This window comes from Ornithodoros turicata, unplaced genomic scaffold, assembly GCF_037126465.1.
Source record: "Ornithodoros turicata isolate Travis unplaced genomic scaffold, ASM3712646v1 Chromosome20, whole genome shotgun sequence".
NCBI lineage: Eukaryota > Metazoa > Arthropoda > Arachnida > Ixodida > Argasidae > Ornithodoros > Ornithodoros turicata.
In genome coordinates this window covers 1,381,114-1,397,678 of record NW_026999334.1, presented here as the reverse complement: position 1 = coordinate 1,397,678, position 16,565 = coordinate 1,381,114, and the positions used below count along the sequence as shown (strand labels likewise).

Below are 16,565 nucleotides of genomic sequence, written 5' to 3'. Positions count from 1 at the left end.
GGTAAACATCTATTGATAATCATTGGCGTTTATTTTGATTGCCCCCCCCCCCCTCTGTTTGCACATGCTACGTTGCGGGGTTGAGGTAACAAGGGACAGGAGCGAAAATCACATGTGAACAGGTGTACACTATTGAGTCACTTCATTTTTAAAGGCATTGACGCGAGGTTTTCCTTGGTCTCCCGTAGGATGCTGCTGTGTTCCCTGTGTTCACTGTGTTCCTACAGGGAAAGCACAATTTTCAACGTTTGTTTGCAAACATAAAATAGCGTCTCCTGGATATTTTCAAACCCGCGGCATCAGCAATTAGTATGAGTAAGATGACACATCATCTATACCTCTGAATCCCGATATGGGGACAAAAGCTGGTCATTACGGTGTCGCATACTTGACATTTACACACACTACAATATATTCACTATACACCAGTTATGCTACTCCGACATCCTGATAAATAGTGATAAACAAGTCCCCCAACTATATTACACGTCCTCTCTCAAAACACGACCGTGTTAACCGGTTACGTATGCAATTGAAATCCTGTTTACGCGCCCGGAAAATAAAAAAGTTGAGCTGAGCGCAACATGAGAACCCCGTGCATTGCAGCTCACTGCATGCAGCAACTGCAAATCCATTTTTAGCGCCATTAAACGTATCCTTCCCTTAATATAGTGAGATCAATACAACAGTAGAATACTCCTTTAGGCGACGAATTTCTTTTCTCGCAAATCATCCGTAAACCCACATCAACGTCCAGGAGGCTTTCGATCGGATAGACATCCAGCATGTCCCCGTCTGTCCACTTCACAAATCCACTTGGAACACGAAAAACCTCATCGGAGAACTGGTAAATAGTGCCACAACGCTATCAAGTGAAGAAGATCAAAGGAACAGGCCATAACGGAACAGATTGCCTGGCTTGGAAACTAGACGATGTTGCCCGCCGTGATTCACTGTAACCAAGAGTAGCGAGCTGAGGAGGAAGGGTGTACGCAAACATGAAGATATTGAAGAAAAAAGGAAGAAAATAATATAGTGTTACCAAACAAAAATAATTAAGTATTAGATACATGCCCTGCAGTCCTTGCCGATTTGACTATTTTGGAGGGTGGCGTATTTTAGGGTGATATAATTTATTTATTTTACTTAACAGCTGTGAAATCGTGCAGGGCTGTATTGATTTATTCATACTTAACCCAGACACGGGATCATATGTATTTGTGCTGTCACGTGAAGAAAGCCTCCCGGGGCTTTTTTCACCTTCCTTCTGTAACAATGTGTAACCCCCGTATCGTATAATATCTTAACGCAGTCTTAGTTCACTTCAGACTTTCACGTAAATTTTCTAGTTTCCGCTCTTTTTTGGTCATTCTTTGGACTGCCTATTTACTATTGTGTTTTGAAAATGAAGAAAAGGGAAGTCCAAAGGCAGTCAATAGATTTCCTTTGGCGCGACCCCTTTAGACATTCAGGAAAAAGAAAGGTCGAAGGCCGTCGTCAGCAATTGTTTGGACAATTGTCTATGGGAAATCAAAGTCAAAAGAAAAGTCAAAGAAGCCAAAGAATCTCCGAAAGTCAATAAGCAGGCAAATTTAATTTACTTAAGGGAAACGGTCTAAGCAGGTTAGTAGTAACGACTGCCGCTTGCCGGTACAAGAAGGCCTACGATGCCAATGTGGATGCGGTCAAAGCGTGTGTCCGGTGCCATTAACCGCGCAGGTGGAGTAAGGGTATCTTTGAACGCTGTCCAATGTTGCCCGACGAGAATTGCGATGATATTCTCGGCTAGGACGGCGACGATGCTGTTCAGTTGGTGGATGGAGGCAGTAAGAGCCACAACAGAGCAGTCGGCTTGTTGAAAGGCGCCGACTGGGGAGTGACACAGGCGTCATCACCAGATGCTGAATTGACAGCCAGTCGAGGATGCGGTTCGCCATCTTTCGGAGTTCGTTAAGGGTGGAATGTTCAGCAGAGGCGAGGATCAGCCGTTCAATATGGGATAGCCGATGCAGGAACATCTCGCGAAGGATGGAATCATCGGTGGTGGAAGCCCCCCTTAAGGTCGCGCATACGCCGCGACATTTGCGCGGGCCGTATGTGGCCAAGTTCTTCGGTGATGAGTACACTCTACGCCCAGCACGACTACGTACCGCACGATAATGAGAGCATTTTAAAACAAATGTTCCTCATGATTGCAGAGGTACGGCAAATATGAGGTGAGGTACGCTGCATCGTTTCGTGCATGAGGTACATATCCGATACGCTGCGCCTTTGGCACGCAATGGAAGGAGCATGTGCATGCACGAGCATGCAAGACCAGACTAATGAATAACACTGTCAGGTTTCATTCGCCCGCGCCAATTCAAGCTTCCAACCTGACGTGAAAAAGGGAATCGTGCAGTCCGTGAAGTCCAATTTGGAAACGTTGCACACACTCGCGACGCGCATAAAACACACAAACGAAATGAGGTACTGTGGAGCACACTATTTTATTACGAAAATATATACCCGGAAAGCAGCATCCAGTATTGACACAATCATACAAAACATCGCATGCACTGTCGGGAAGTGTTTCGTTCGTACACATGTTAGAATGTCGCAAGGTACCGCAACACTGGCACGCAATGTGACTCGTTGCAGTCCACGTTCTTACTTGCGTGCAGTTACGGGTGATCAAGCTTCCACGGGCTATTTCGAGATCCATTTGAAATCTGCATCAAGTTAGCCAAGTCCTTGGAGTCTGGGTTAGTCACTGGAGAGAAAGGTGTCTGAATTAGTATAATTTTCGAACCGTGAGTTGGTACACCGGCTTACCCTACCACATAGAGAAGCCTGCAAAAATCGAGACTGAAATTAGCATAAGCAACACAGGACACGCACTTATTATTGTGCATGCCTACCTGACGGGACGCAATCGCAAGCCTGTAGCCGCTCCTCGATAGGAAACACACCAGAACGCCCGTGCATGAATTTCCCTGTAGCGTGATAACGCCCGTAGTGAGAGGTGAGAGACGTCAAACAGACATACACTATCTATCGGCTTACCTCCTACGACGCAAAATCACTTCCTCTCATAGGCGAGCGAGCCATCTGAGCGAGCACAGTTGGAACGCCTCTTGAGACTTGCAAAATGTATTGCACAACTTTCGGGTGATATCAGTGGCGACGACTGTTTCGTGGCGAGGAGAGGCAGCGAGATTCATGTCGTACGCGCCTGAAGCGGGCGGAACTTGGAATGATATATGATACTGAAGTAACAATAAAACAAAACCACCTTTTTGAAAGCGGCGAACAATGTAGCTAGTTTTAATATAGGAGCTATGCTATCAATCTCGTTTTGCTAAAATGTGACAGTCTTCCTAAAGTAACTAATGATAGCCGCGACAGTCATTACGTGTTCCTTGCACGGGCAATAAAACCTTATTTAATTCACACTTGCCATGTTCACAAAAATTATATGTGTAAAAGTAATTAACGAGTATACGCGAAGTGGGTTTATGCGGTACGGGACGCTTGAAGGTATGAGGTACAAATCGTGTCCAAAGTGTGATGTGTACTTCACGAATCCGCAGCTCCATCGTTACGCAACGGTTGTGTGCCCGATGTCTAATGGTCTTCGCTTCCGTAAAATGATCGCGTACCTCGTCCATGGGTCCCCGCTTCTTTGGAGTGGTACATAAGAGGTACACAGTGGCCATCAAATTTAGAGTATAGCTGTTGAAGATTACGTTCATCCAAAATGGCAGTACGCCGAATGAGTTTGTCGCGCAACGTGTCATACGGAGCTTCGGGATGCGGGAGAATAATGAAGTCACGGACTTAGCAGCTGCCTCGTCTGAGAGGTGGGCCATGACGTAGCCAAATTTCAAGAGCCAGGAAGTTATCCCACGGTTGGATAACTGAGCTTCCACTGCCGAAAATCATTGTCACGTGTGTGACGTTCAATAGGGTGTCAAGCGAAGCGGGGTGACTGTGGACTGCAGCAAATGAGTACTTGAATAGCCTTCCTCATGTGGCATTGTTCGGGTCACCATCAGTTCATCAATCACCCATCAATTGTACATTAAGGGACTACAATGGAACGATGTTTAACGACAGATGAAGGTGCACGTACGAATGACGAAAGCTCGTGCGAGAGAGCGTGCCGCGGAAATGATCATGATAAAGATGTGGCTGTGCGTAGCAGGTCGCTAGAGAAGTATGTAGCTTGTGGGATCCCCTTCCAAAAACCCCACCGGGGTTTCCCTGCCGTTCCGTCTTACACCTTCCCGAGAACACGGACACAACCAACAAATGCAGCAATCCAACTTTTATTCCTTACATGCTTATCAGCAGTTCAGCTCCAGTCTGCGGCGTACACACCTCTGTCTCGTTTTTTCCATGCTTACTTCTTTTAAGCAGTTACGGGGAGAGGGGGTCACGGCTCTCGCCCTTCCCTGCTGTACTGATACGTCGCCACCTTGTGGCGTCCACATCTTCCCCTCCCAAAAAAACTCAGATGTCCGGGAAGTCGGGGAGGTCCAAAATTCGTTCATCTTGCGGGCGGACCCAAACTGGTGTCCCGGTGAGAAGATGGGGTTGGTAGCGCCGCACCAGGGCCAATGCGGCTTCCAAGTCTTGCAGTCCAAGCATGGGAGTCGCTGCGGATGCTTGCTGCTGCGCACGGGTGAGGTGGAGAGTCCCCGCCCGATGAGCTTCCGGGCTGACTTGTGGCACCCCACAAAGGGGACAGAGGCGACTCCTCTCTTCCGGGCTATAGATGGCCGGCGGCTCCGTAGGGTGTCTGTCCTGGAGGGTGAGTCCTTGGAAGGGCTCGGAGACCTGGGCAACTGGGTCCCCTAGAAGAGGTCGGGCCTGGTCGCGCCAGCGTCTGCGGGATACGAAGGAGACACTGGTGTCCCCTCGGAGAACCGTCCAGGTCGCAACGTGACAGGTAGGGCGGTTGCAAGGAGTCGCACCATAGGAGGGCTGACGGGCGTCGTGGCCCGGGGCTCGGCTTCGTTGGTCTCGTGGAGTGCGGGACCTCGCTCGGGGCCTGCATCAGAAAAACGAAAAACGTCACCTCGGTCGCTTACGTGGGCGAAGGTTATAGCGGGTAATCCCGGGAACCCCGCCCTGGACAGCAGTCTCTTGGGGGGATGGTTGACCGGCCCTAGGGGGACTTGAGGGAGAGCGGGCTTGCGATGCTCGATCGTGGTCCTCCTCCCGCCTGCCGTTGTCCGAGATGCGCTGGCTGAAGGTCTTGAGGTCTTGTACATGGACGGGGCCCGTTTCCTCGTTGTCGCTGCAACGCTCGAGTCTGTAAGTGACCGGAGTTAGCTGTGCGCTTACCCGATAAGGGCCGTCCCATCGATCAGCGAGAGAGGCACCAAAGCCTTTCGCTGCATCGCTAAGGGGATGTGTTCGCCTTAGTACCAGATCTCCAACGCGGTAAATGACCTGGCGTCGACCTTTGTTGTACTGGAGAGACTGCTCCAGTCTTGCGACCTCAAGACTCTCTCGTGCCAAACGAATGGCAGTCGAAATTCTACCGCGAAGATCATTAGCATACTTCGCATACGAACGACTATGCTGTACGTGCCGTGTTTGCAGCGTGTTTTCCAGGGGGAACACAATTTCCCGTCCGAAATTCAAATAAGCCGGGGTAAATCCTGTCGACCTATTTTCCGTAGTACGAGTGGCAAAGCCAAGCTCCGCAAGACGGGCGTCCCAATCTTTATGCCTTTCGGTAAAAGATACCAACATCATCTTGATGTTGCGATTAACCCGCTTAGTTATGTTCGCCTGAGGGTGATAAGGGGACGTCTTTACGTGACGTATGCTCAATGCAGAGCAACTATCGACAAACACCTTACTTGTAAAGTACGAGGCGTTATCCGTGATGACCTGGTCCGGGAATCCAAACCGGGAAAAAACGTCCAGCAGTCTGTCCCAGATCCGAGCGGACACCAACTTCCGCAGCGGGTAAAGCTCAACCCACTTCGTGAAGTGGTCTGTAACAACTAACAGATACTGGTTACCACGAGGACTTCTGGGATAAGGACCCATTACGTCACATGCGACTATCTGCCAAGGTTTCTGGCTAACAATCGGTTGCAGCAAGCCGGGAGGCTGCCCTCCACGCGGCTTAGACTTCTGACATATCGGACAGCTGCGTGTATACCGCAAAACATCCTGTCTCATGCCTGGCCAAGTCGCGATACGACACAACTTAGAATAAGTCTTGCTGCCGCTACCGTGAGCCGACAATGCAGAATCATGGAAGTATTTGAGGAATGACCTACGTAGCTTCCTTGGAACTACGATCCGAAAGGGGCTATCACCAACCTCCTCGTCGTCCGCCTGGGGAATGTACCGGACCAGGAGACCATCCTCACTCAGCTGATAGGAGTCGTACCTCTCCTCAGCGCCTTCTGTGCCTTCCAGGTTTGACGTTTCCAGCCACCTTGACGCACGCTGACAAAGGCCGTCGGTCCTCTGCGCTTCCAGGATGTCGTTCCTGCTTACAATCTGTCCCCACGAGAGCTCCTCCTCCGTGACGGTCTGGTTAACCGCGGCCACAAGCTCCTGCGGAATAACGACGTCCTCAAGGGGCAACGGTGCTCGAGATAGCGCGTCTGCCGCCTTATTTGAGGTTCCCTTCCGGTATTCCACCGAGAAGTCATATCGCTGCAACGTTAAACTCCAACGTGCGAGCCGTCCGGCTGGGTTTTTCAACCGCTTTAACCAGGACAGTGCCTGATGGTCAGTTTGAATAGTGAATTTCGCACCATCCAAATACATGTCGAACTTATGTAGTGCGAACATGATTGCTAGGCACTCCTTCTCCGTCACGCTATAATTGCGTTCGGGAGGCGTCAGCGTACGGCTTGCAAATGTCACGGGCTGGAGTTCACCGTGATGCTCTTGTAACAAGACTGCACCAAGGCCGTAATCGCTCGCATCTGTTTGGAGTACAGATGGGCGATTTAGGTCTGGGAGATACAAGCGGGTAGTTTCCGCAATCGCTTTAGCGAGAGAGGTAAACGCCTGTTCCTGCGCTTGACCCCACGACCATCGTGCTCCCTTCCGCAAAAGCCAAGTTAGCGATTGCGTTAGGTCTGCGCATCGCGGTATAAACTGTCTATAAAAGCCAATCATACCGAGGAAGCGCTGCAAGCTTTTCACATCCGTCGGGCGGAGGTACTCAAGGATAGCCTTCAGCTTGTCCTCGTTCGGCCTGACCGTGCCGGACTCCACCTTGAACCCGAGGAGATCGATGCTGTTGGTAGCCAACTGCATCTTCCGGGGATTGACAGTCAATCCTGCAGCTTGCATGCGTTCTAACACCACTTTCAAATGAGAAAGGTGTTCCTGGAATGTACGTGAAAAAATTACTACGTCATCCATGTACGCCATAGCGAAATTGTATTTCGCATCGCCGAGCACCTCGTCCATCACTCGCTGAAAACTAGCGGGAGAATTAGACAGTCCAAAGGGCAGTCGGACAAATTCAAATAATCCCCTGTGACAGGTAAATGCTGTTTTCTCAACATCATCCGGTGCTATCGGAATCTGCAGGAATCCTCTACTGCAGTCCAAAGTTGTAACCACGTGGGCAGATCCCAACGAATACATGATCGAGTCTATCGAGGTAAAAGGGTACGAATCTCTTACCGTCACCTCGTTCAGTCGGCGGTAATCCACGCACAACCTTGCGGTTCCATGCTTTTTCGGTGCAAGAACCACCGGAAAAGCCCAAGGGCTGCGAGAAGGTCTCACAGCACCGGTCTCGATCATTTCATCCAGCGCAGCGTCGAGGAGCTTGCGCTTATGCACACTCAAAGGCCGAGGATTACATCGCCAGGGCCTTGCGTCGCCGGTTTCTATCCGGTGCTCCAATGCATGGGTTAGACCTGGTCTCTCTGTGAACATACAGGAGAATGGCCGCAATGCTGTAGCGAGCATGCGTCGTTGGTCTGGGCTTCCTGGAAATCGTTTCAGGACGTCCTCCAAAACAGCGGGTACGACCGTCGCTGTTAGGTGTTCTGCTCCGGAAAATAGCTCAACGGACGTAGATTGTCCAGCTCCAGGATCATGGGTCTCCTCACCAGTCCGGTTCTGCTCCGTTTCCGGCGGCGTCCACTCCATGAAGGGGTAGAAGGTAGTACCGCTTGCATGCTGGTAGCCTCCGCGACGTAAGTCCAGGACGAGTCCCATCCGGATAATGAAGTCGCGTCCCAGGATCATCAGTCCCGCCAATCCGGGCAGGTAGATGAAGCGTTGTCTGACACGTTGTCCGTCGACGGTCAAAGTGAGACGTACTGCTCCTCCGGCTGGTACCACTGCATCTGATGCGAGCCTTAGGCAGGTCCTGGTTGTCCGTACGGAAATGTTCCGCTCCCGGCACCAATCGTGGATGGTGTCACCTATCAGGGATACAGCCGCTCCAGTGTCCACCAAAGCTGCAACGTCCTTACTCAGAACGCGAGCCACGATAAACGGTCCGATGTTGCATATGTCATCTTGCGCTCGACATGCGAGCGGGACCAAGGCCACTACGTTATCAGACAAGATAGCATGGTTAGAATTCACTTGCTTCTTATCGACATTTTCAGCAGCCGACGATAGAATTGAGTCATTCCCAATTACCGCCGCCGGCGTCCCGGGTTTCCCTGCGGGGGTTGTCTGGGGGTGGTAGTGGTCTGCTGCGGGCAGTTACGACGAAAATGACCGCATTCACCGCAACCGTAACAACGGGGTTGTGCTCCTGCGTTATTACTTGGTCTAGAGTCGCGCCTGTCCTGCCGTGGTGCATGACGTGCATCACCGACTTCGCGCTCGCGCGGCTCTGCTCGTGCCGACCTCGCTCGGTTCCTCTGCTCTTATGCAAAGGGATCCAAAGAACGGTAAACTGGCCCGGCGGACGAACCGCCGTGTGTTCCAACAGTCCCACGGGGGTTTAGTTCCGCGTCTAACGACTGTCTCGGCCCGTTCCATGCGCAGCTAGGCTCCAGCGTTTGTTCCGGCCTAGGCGGTGGGCGGTACTGCAATTCCGCCAACAAATCTGCTTGGATGACACGGGCTTCTTTAGCGAGGTCATCGAGCGAAGAAAAGCTTCGCCCCCGCAAATAAGGCTTAAAATGAGGGTGACATTGGCGAATAGCGCGGGTCACCTTCTGGCTTTCCATCGCGAGCGGTTCAGCTCTTGGATTGCCCGGGTATATTCCAACAGGCTCTCCTCCGCATGCTGCGTTCGAGTCATGAGTTCCTCACGCATACGCATTGCATAATCCGGGGGCAAAAATTCCTCCCGAAACAGCCGCTGAAATTCGGTCATAGACGGAAATGCGGGTTGAGACCGGCGCCACACAGCAGCTGAGCTTACCAATGCAGCGGGTAGTATCCGGCGCAGGACGGCTTCGTCGGTTGCTCCCACGGCTGTCTGGTGAGCCTCCAGGTCCGCAAGAAAATCTTCGACGGACTTGGCGTTGCTGTAGCCCGAAAATGTCGGTATCGTCAGGTTCAGGCGTAGCGGGAGTTCCGAGGACGGCTGGGCGGCGGACGTGCTACTGGGGAGCCGCTGCGACAATAAAGCGCAAAGGGCTGTCATCTGCCGAAGCAGGTCCTCCGCTACTGGCGGGTCGTCCTCGTAGACGGGCTCGAGAGGGGGCCTCTTGGGCGGCATGGCCAGCAAACGCACACTCCCGAACTACAAATAAACAGCAAAAGCGACAGCGAGCGAAGGGCACGGGCGACAAATGCTACTAACAACACTACAAATACACTAGCTGTCAGTGCCCTCGGGAGTGCGGCAAGACGGGTCGGGCCCCACGTGTGGGCGCCAATTTGTGGGATCCCCTTCCAAAAACCCCACCGGGGTTTCCCTGCCGTTCCGTCTTACAGCTTCCCGAGAACACGGACACAACCAAGAAATGCAGCAATCCAACTTTTATTCCTTACATGTTTATCAGCAGTTCAGCTCCAGTCTGCGGCGTACACACCTCTGTCTCGTTTTTTCCATGCTTACTTCTTTTAAGCAGTTCCGGGGAGAGGGGGTCACGGCTCTCGCCCTTCCCTGCTGTACTGATACGTCGCCACCTTGTGGCGTTCACAAGCTGTCTAAAAGAAAATCAACTTTTAAAGCAGGTTTCCGACCACATAGGTCCGGGAATTAGTACAAATTTTAAACTCATCCCATCTTTAGAAAATCCTGGAACGACCACGGACTGGGGATACCCATCCCTAGTTGTTGCCATGGGATTGAGCCAAAACCGAAACACACAGTGGAAAAGTGCGCAGGAAGCCTGTAAAATTGCATGATGGCACGTAACTGTTCTCAGAGGCTGGAACACACAGGAGAAGAGAAAACCTGTAGGAGAGAATGTGCAGAGAGTTGTCGAATGCCCTTTGCGTTGAGTGAGACCCCTTGGGAAGTCGTCACCAGGCGGTACCAGCATACTGCTTAGTCATGCTTAGTGAACTCGACCAGCAATCGACAGGTGCATGGTTCCATTCCTCTCTGCGTTTTCGATGAATGTCACTTTTCAAGTTTTCCGTAAATTACATTTGACAATGCGGCAGAGTGTCGGCTGTCGCAATCTCACAGACCTCATCAGTCCTCATCGGGATGCTTTTTGTTAATGAGCTGGCTTTATACAATTCTGTAGGCTGATGCCAAAGCATTTTGTAAAGTTTATGCATTCAATATACATGCCCTGCATAGCGCTGTGTACCAATGTCATCTATTCTACACTACCTCATTATAACAGTGATTTGCACAAATGACATTAAATTGAGTTTGATTAAAGGGTACCAAAGCAAGTGAAGTTTACCACGATGCATCAAACATAAATGTAGGATTTTCTTGTAAGGAAGAACATTTTCGCCTCCCGCACAATGTAAGTTTTATTACGAATCATTTTTTCAGACCATGCTTACGAAAAGTGCCTTGCAAGTTCCTAGATCAGCTTCGTTGACACCGGGCGACACTTCCACTACGTGTGGACCAAAGATGAGCTTCACGGAACGAATGGCTAGAAGTAACTTGAACCAGTTGCTTAGCACCTTGACAGGAGCATTTCTCGGCATCATCCTCTTGGGCTTCTGCCTGGCAAACACGCATCACCCGAGTTTATTCAACTCAGCTGTTATCACAGTATTGGGCGCTGTTGTAGTCGTACTGGCTTCAGAACTCGTTATTGCGGATCGTATACGATTCCCATGGTTCGTATTTGATTATTCGGGAGTCACAAGGACGCTACCGAGAAGTGTTAACTTATCCAGTGTTTTGTTGTTGAGTACGAGTCAAAACACGTCACCTTACATGTAATAAACGTAGAAACATATGTCTTCTGCCTGTTCAGTCGATCGCTCGCACTGTTAGCTCTGTTTTCACATTCCTCAGGCTGTACAGGATTTGGTCCACACGGAAGGTATGTTGGTAGGTTTCGCTATGAGGGCGCTTTTGAATGCAAAGAAATGGAACTCTTATGGAATTTCCTGCTTCGTCTGTTAGAGGTGTATTGAGTTGAGTTAATGAGTTGCGGTTAGCCAGTTAGGCTCCCTGGACCCGCTGCTCCGGTTTGTTATATACATTTCACTCCTCCCCGTCTCATTCCCGCCTCACGACCATCAAATTATCCGCAGAATTCAGCCGGTACGGAGTCCATGTGGATTAGGCCCGGGAAGGAGAAAAAATTCTTTGTGCAGGGGATTTGTACAGACCGCTATCGTGGTATACCTAGCCAATAACTGGGTGCAGACAGCAATCAGCTTCATCGCTCCTCCCACGTAGCACTCGCGTGTGGAATGCGTGTTGTCCTTTATCGTAGCTTCCCAAATCTTAATAACATTACCAAGCCTTACAGGGCAGGGAATCTTTTTGCAGTGTTTGTGGTTGCTCTTCGTTCACTACCTGCATCAGTTTGTCAATCGGCGTGTGTTCCGCATGTACGATTTGGCTGTCGCATTCATTACGTCTGAGGATGAAGTGCAGGCTACCGTAAAACGGTTCATGGAATCTGCACAAATAGCGGAATTTGTGCATGAAGAAGCGCTCAACAACAAGCTACAGGTACGGCGTTTATGTTATAACCAAATGTTGAATCACATCGGGTACGACTTTGACTCGTGATATTGTTACAAGATTTTGGGGCGATATGTTTCACAATCTTTCGGGCGTAGGACATTACACTAGAAGTAATTAGTTGCATTTCCAGCGCTAGAGTAAGCTAGCGAAAATAAAATGGTTGGAAATTGTTGGAGGAACCTTGCATTCTGCTAATTGCTGCCAGGAGCTCCCGTAGGGAGGCTCATCACGAGAACAACGCAGAGCTAAGAAGGTGTCCCTCGCACATATGAGAGCATGTGCGGTCCAGAAGCAATACATAACAGTGGACTGCATGTTTCATATTGATCGCAAGCCACACGATAAAGAAGTCATCACATCAGATAGCAGCAGCGTGATGCCAACCACCCCAAATTAATAAGCGACTGGCCTATGTTACCGTGAACACCTTGCGATGTACTAAAAGTCGCTGCTGAAGGATGCGGTGTTTAGGGGTTAGGTATCCCCTCACAATGGACGGTCGAACGATTTGTAGGAACCAATGATAGGCAAAGCATGATTTGATGCAACACTGTCTTACGAATTACAAGTAAAACGCTGGAATCATCAGGACGACGCTCTAGACGGTTGTGCAGTCTGCAACCCCCAAATACTGACTGTCCATTAACGTGTCTGAAGCGGACACTCCGTGCAGCATTGCACAGAGTGTATAACCAGTGAAAGAACCCAAACAACGAGAAAATGTGCACGCACTAGAGCCGCCGCAATTACTTACGTATTTCTCTGTCTGTGAATCTCACAAACAGCCCGGTTTTCGCGCTCATTTTGTTAGTGATTTCGTTGTTATGGTGCTGCCCTCGTCCCGTTGCAGCAGTGTCAATTTTTTCCTCACATCTATAAAACGAAATCCATTTTAGGGTTGCAAGTGACCGCGAGCGGGACCGCAAAGCGGGAGAAAAGCAGTTTATGTTGAGAGCTCGGGGTGACGTCTGGTGGGAAATAATGCTCAATTCGTCAGGCGACAGCGATCTCTATGTCGGACACATGAGTGCCGTCTAATGTATTGCTCCATGAACGAAAGCGTGCTTGGCGAACGAAATACAATCTCGACAGGTCATGGTCACATGTCACAGCAAACTTCACTTCATACGTGACCTTAAAGATGGCCGCGCCCGTGATCGGCGGCCAAACCGTTTGGTAACAACGCGTTTCCTTCCTCTGTGCGCCTTTTTGGACGTTTTTCGCTCCCGTTAATTATTTTTATCCAATATTCCCACAGCAAAAGGCACAGTTTAGTACTTGAGCGCTCGTGCTGCTTCCAAAGATGTGATGACAACCCCGCTTTAAGATGCACTGGGCTACCATGTCGCTGAAAAAAGCACCGTATAGTTTACGCTGGCAAAATATTCTCATCTCTTGACTTTATGCCAACGCGAATATGGCGGCAAGCGCTAACGATATGTAAACAAAATCACAGTACCTCAATATGACGTTGCCTATGACATGTGACCACGACAAGAGGGCGCTTTTCCGAAAACCACCCGCTTGAGGGTAGTTAAAAAGATGGCGGGTTTGTGTACCCCTTGTGGTAGCATACTTGTGGTATCTCTGAATGATTTGTTGCTGCTGACGGCTACGTAGCCGACATTTTTTTTTTTTTCAATTTGAGACACGTGTTACACGCATGCAATGTAGTTTCCCGCTGTACCTAACGAGCAATTGCAAAGTTGGTGACATGGAGGAGGGAATGGGAGGAGCGCGCTATGATATCCAGAAGTGTAGCTGGCCGTGCAACTTGATGGGCATGGTATCGCTAGAAGCGACCGCTAGAGGAGTCCCACGACTCTCTTCTTACCTGCATGTATTAAAGTACGTTCTGCCGACAGTAACGACAGGCAATCACGGGGGGGTTCACGACATCCAGGCCCCCTAGATCCGCCCCTGGATGAGAGCCCCATAGTCCCCCTTGGCTATACCTTCCGACGCCAGTGCCTAAAAACGTAACAAATTTTCAAACTACCCAGCTCACAACTCCTACCTTTCGTTAATATTTACAGAAAGCAGAACGATAAACCAAAGCATATATGATTTCCTCACAACTAGGTTGCAGCTGACACTAAGGATACTGAATTGTCTCGGTTGAGGGAATTAACAAATATAACGTCTCGTTAGTCCCGAACAAAATGACAACAGGGATTTCCGCACCTCGGACCTTTACTGGATCGCCTTGTTATTTTATGTAGTTGTTGAAACACATAAGTGTGGTCTAGCACCACTATCCAGAACTCGAGGGGTTTGCGCGGTCACGACAAGTGGCGCGCAAAATACTGAACTCGTCCCTGTCAACGCTCGAAGACCTCGAGAAGTCTGGCCTCGTAGAAGAACAGCACTTTGATATACTGCATGCTGTAAGTAAAAAAACATACAACCACGTGGATGTAGCAAATGCCTAAGCTTGGCTCTGGAAAAAAAATGAAGAACGAGAAACAAAAAGGAGCTTACTGGGGGAAGGAGCGATACTGTTCAATAGATGTTAATGATAATCTCAGACGGATCGTGCTAACTGATACCGAATTACTTTGTGAGCGCAAACATTGCCTCAAGAGGAGTACGGGTCGTTCGAATACATATATATCGTAGCCGAAACCGCGCCGACGGGGAGCAACAGGGGGAGTTTTGGGGGGTGGGGTGGGGTAAGAATTCTGTTAGGAGTAGCAGAACAAGTCGGGTTTAGAAGTTCCTGTCCCGGACCTTAATGGAAGAACTCCAAGCCCAAATCCAATCGCATTTATTTCTGCGAAGCGATCTACCACACGACCTGTTCCTTCGAAACCTGGAACCCGATTGCCCAACAACACAAAAACCAAACCCGTGCAACCTGCTTCTTCTTCGTCCTCGTCCTTCAGCCCGTTGTACCAACTTCTAAATGTCCCAAAGTTCAACACACTCCCCCCCGAAGAAAAGGTACTTTTCTTCTGTTAAGTGTCCACTTCACACTTCCACCTTGTCAAGCAGTTCTCCCGGACGTATCACAACTGCTTGATTTGGGATGCGAACCTCGAAAGCTCTTGCTTTGCCGTCTTTACCGGGAAAACTTCGGACTATTCATCCCATCGACCATCTTTGCCTTGGTTTTCCGTCTTAGCGGATGATGACCAAATCATCCACTTATAAGGCCTCCTTTGCGCTTGCTACAGAGGTTGCGCAGTTCTGTGAGGTACTCCGAGTACCATCTCTTCCAGAACAGTTCAAGAGATTCTACCCGTTTCTGCCACAACCTTTGTATCGTGGTGGCATTGCTTCCATACACATTGTCAGAGGGGATATCTGGCAGGGTCGTCAGTCGTTCTCCAGTCAGAAATGCTCGGCTTCTTTGAGACACCTTGCTCCGATCGTCTTTTTCAGAGCAGCCTTTACTGACCTTATTAAACGTTCGTAAAAGCCCCCCCCCCCCACCAAGGAGCATGTGGAGCATTGTATCGCCATTCTACTCTCCAGTCAGCAACCTTTCCCTTGACTGTTTTGCTGTTGACTACGTCCCATAACTCTCGCAGCTCCTTGTTACTGCTTCGAAAAGTCTTGGCATTGTCACTGTAGACTATGTTGGGCATTCCCCGTCGCGCCACGAACCTCCGGAACGCTAATAGAAATGTGGATGCTGACATGTCTTGTACTATCTCAAGGTGCAAGGCTCTAGTGACTGCACACACGAATATCACGAAGTGCACCTTCTAGCAGATTGTCGAGTTCTTATCCACAGTGGTCCGGCGAAATCAAGTCCAATCACTGTAAACGGTTCTGCCAGGGTCACCCTTGCTGCTGGCAGCGGAGCCGGTTCTTGTCCTGAAGCTCTTGCGTTATATCGCTGACATACGACGCATTTCCTCAAAGTTTTCTTGATCGCCTGACGTGCTTGCAAAATTCAGTATCTCTCCCGCAATTGCACAAGTGTACCCCTTACTCCGGAGTGGTCCCAGTAGTAGAGTGGTCCCAGTAAGCAAGTCCCAGTGGCATTGTCTGATCAACAACTCCGAATAATGATCTCCCTTTGGCAATACCATGGGATGCTTCTGGTCGTAGGGCAAGTCGCTCTGCTGCAATCGGCCTGTTGACCCTCAGGTCAACAGGCCGATTGCAGCAGGCCTTTTCCGTCCACGAATAGCATGCTGCCTTGTAACTTTGACCGCATCGGGAGAGGTTTCTTGCTTCGCACAGCTGCTATTTCCTCTGGGAACGCGTTTGCTTGCACAGTTTTCACGTACTGTTCCTCAACTCTTCTTAATTCCTGCGCTGTCAACGGTCCGCTTTGGCGACTTCTTTTCCGCGCTTTTTCGGTGAATCTGAAAACCCAGGCCATGACTTTGTGCAGTTTCTTCAGGGCACTGAACCATAGCATGTCGATGACTTAGTCTGTCACCGTCGTTACTGTCTGCAATACGTGTCTTGATTCCTTTTCCTCTAGTTCGTCTTTTGCAAAGTCACCATCTGAGCTGCCACTATGCCATTCGCTTTCATC

General features: G+C 49.8%; 1 protein-coding gene across 1 annotated transcript; it reads right to left on the bottom strand.

The window, feature by feature from the left end:
* Positions 1-4,352: 4,352 nt before the first annotated feature.
* LOC135373053 (uncharacterized) lies at positions 4,353-15,660 on the bottom strand. The gene is made up of 5 exons (XM_064606361.1): positions 15,506-15,660; positions 10,921-11,089; positions 9,553-9,691; positions 9,368-9,473; positions 4,353-5,035 (listed from the first exon to the last, which is right to left on the bottom strand). Exons 1-5 carry the CDS (start codon positions 15,658-15,660, stop codon positions 4,495-4,497), a joined length of 1,110 nt encoding a protein of 369 aa, XP_064462431.1. The 3' UTR covers positions 4,353-4,494.
* Between the last annotated feature and the right edge of the window lie 905 nt (positions 15,661-16,565).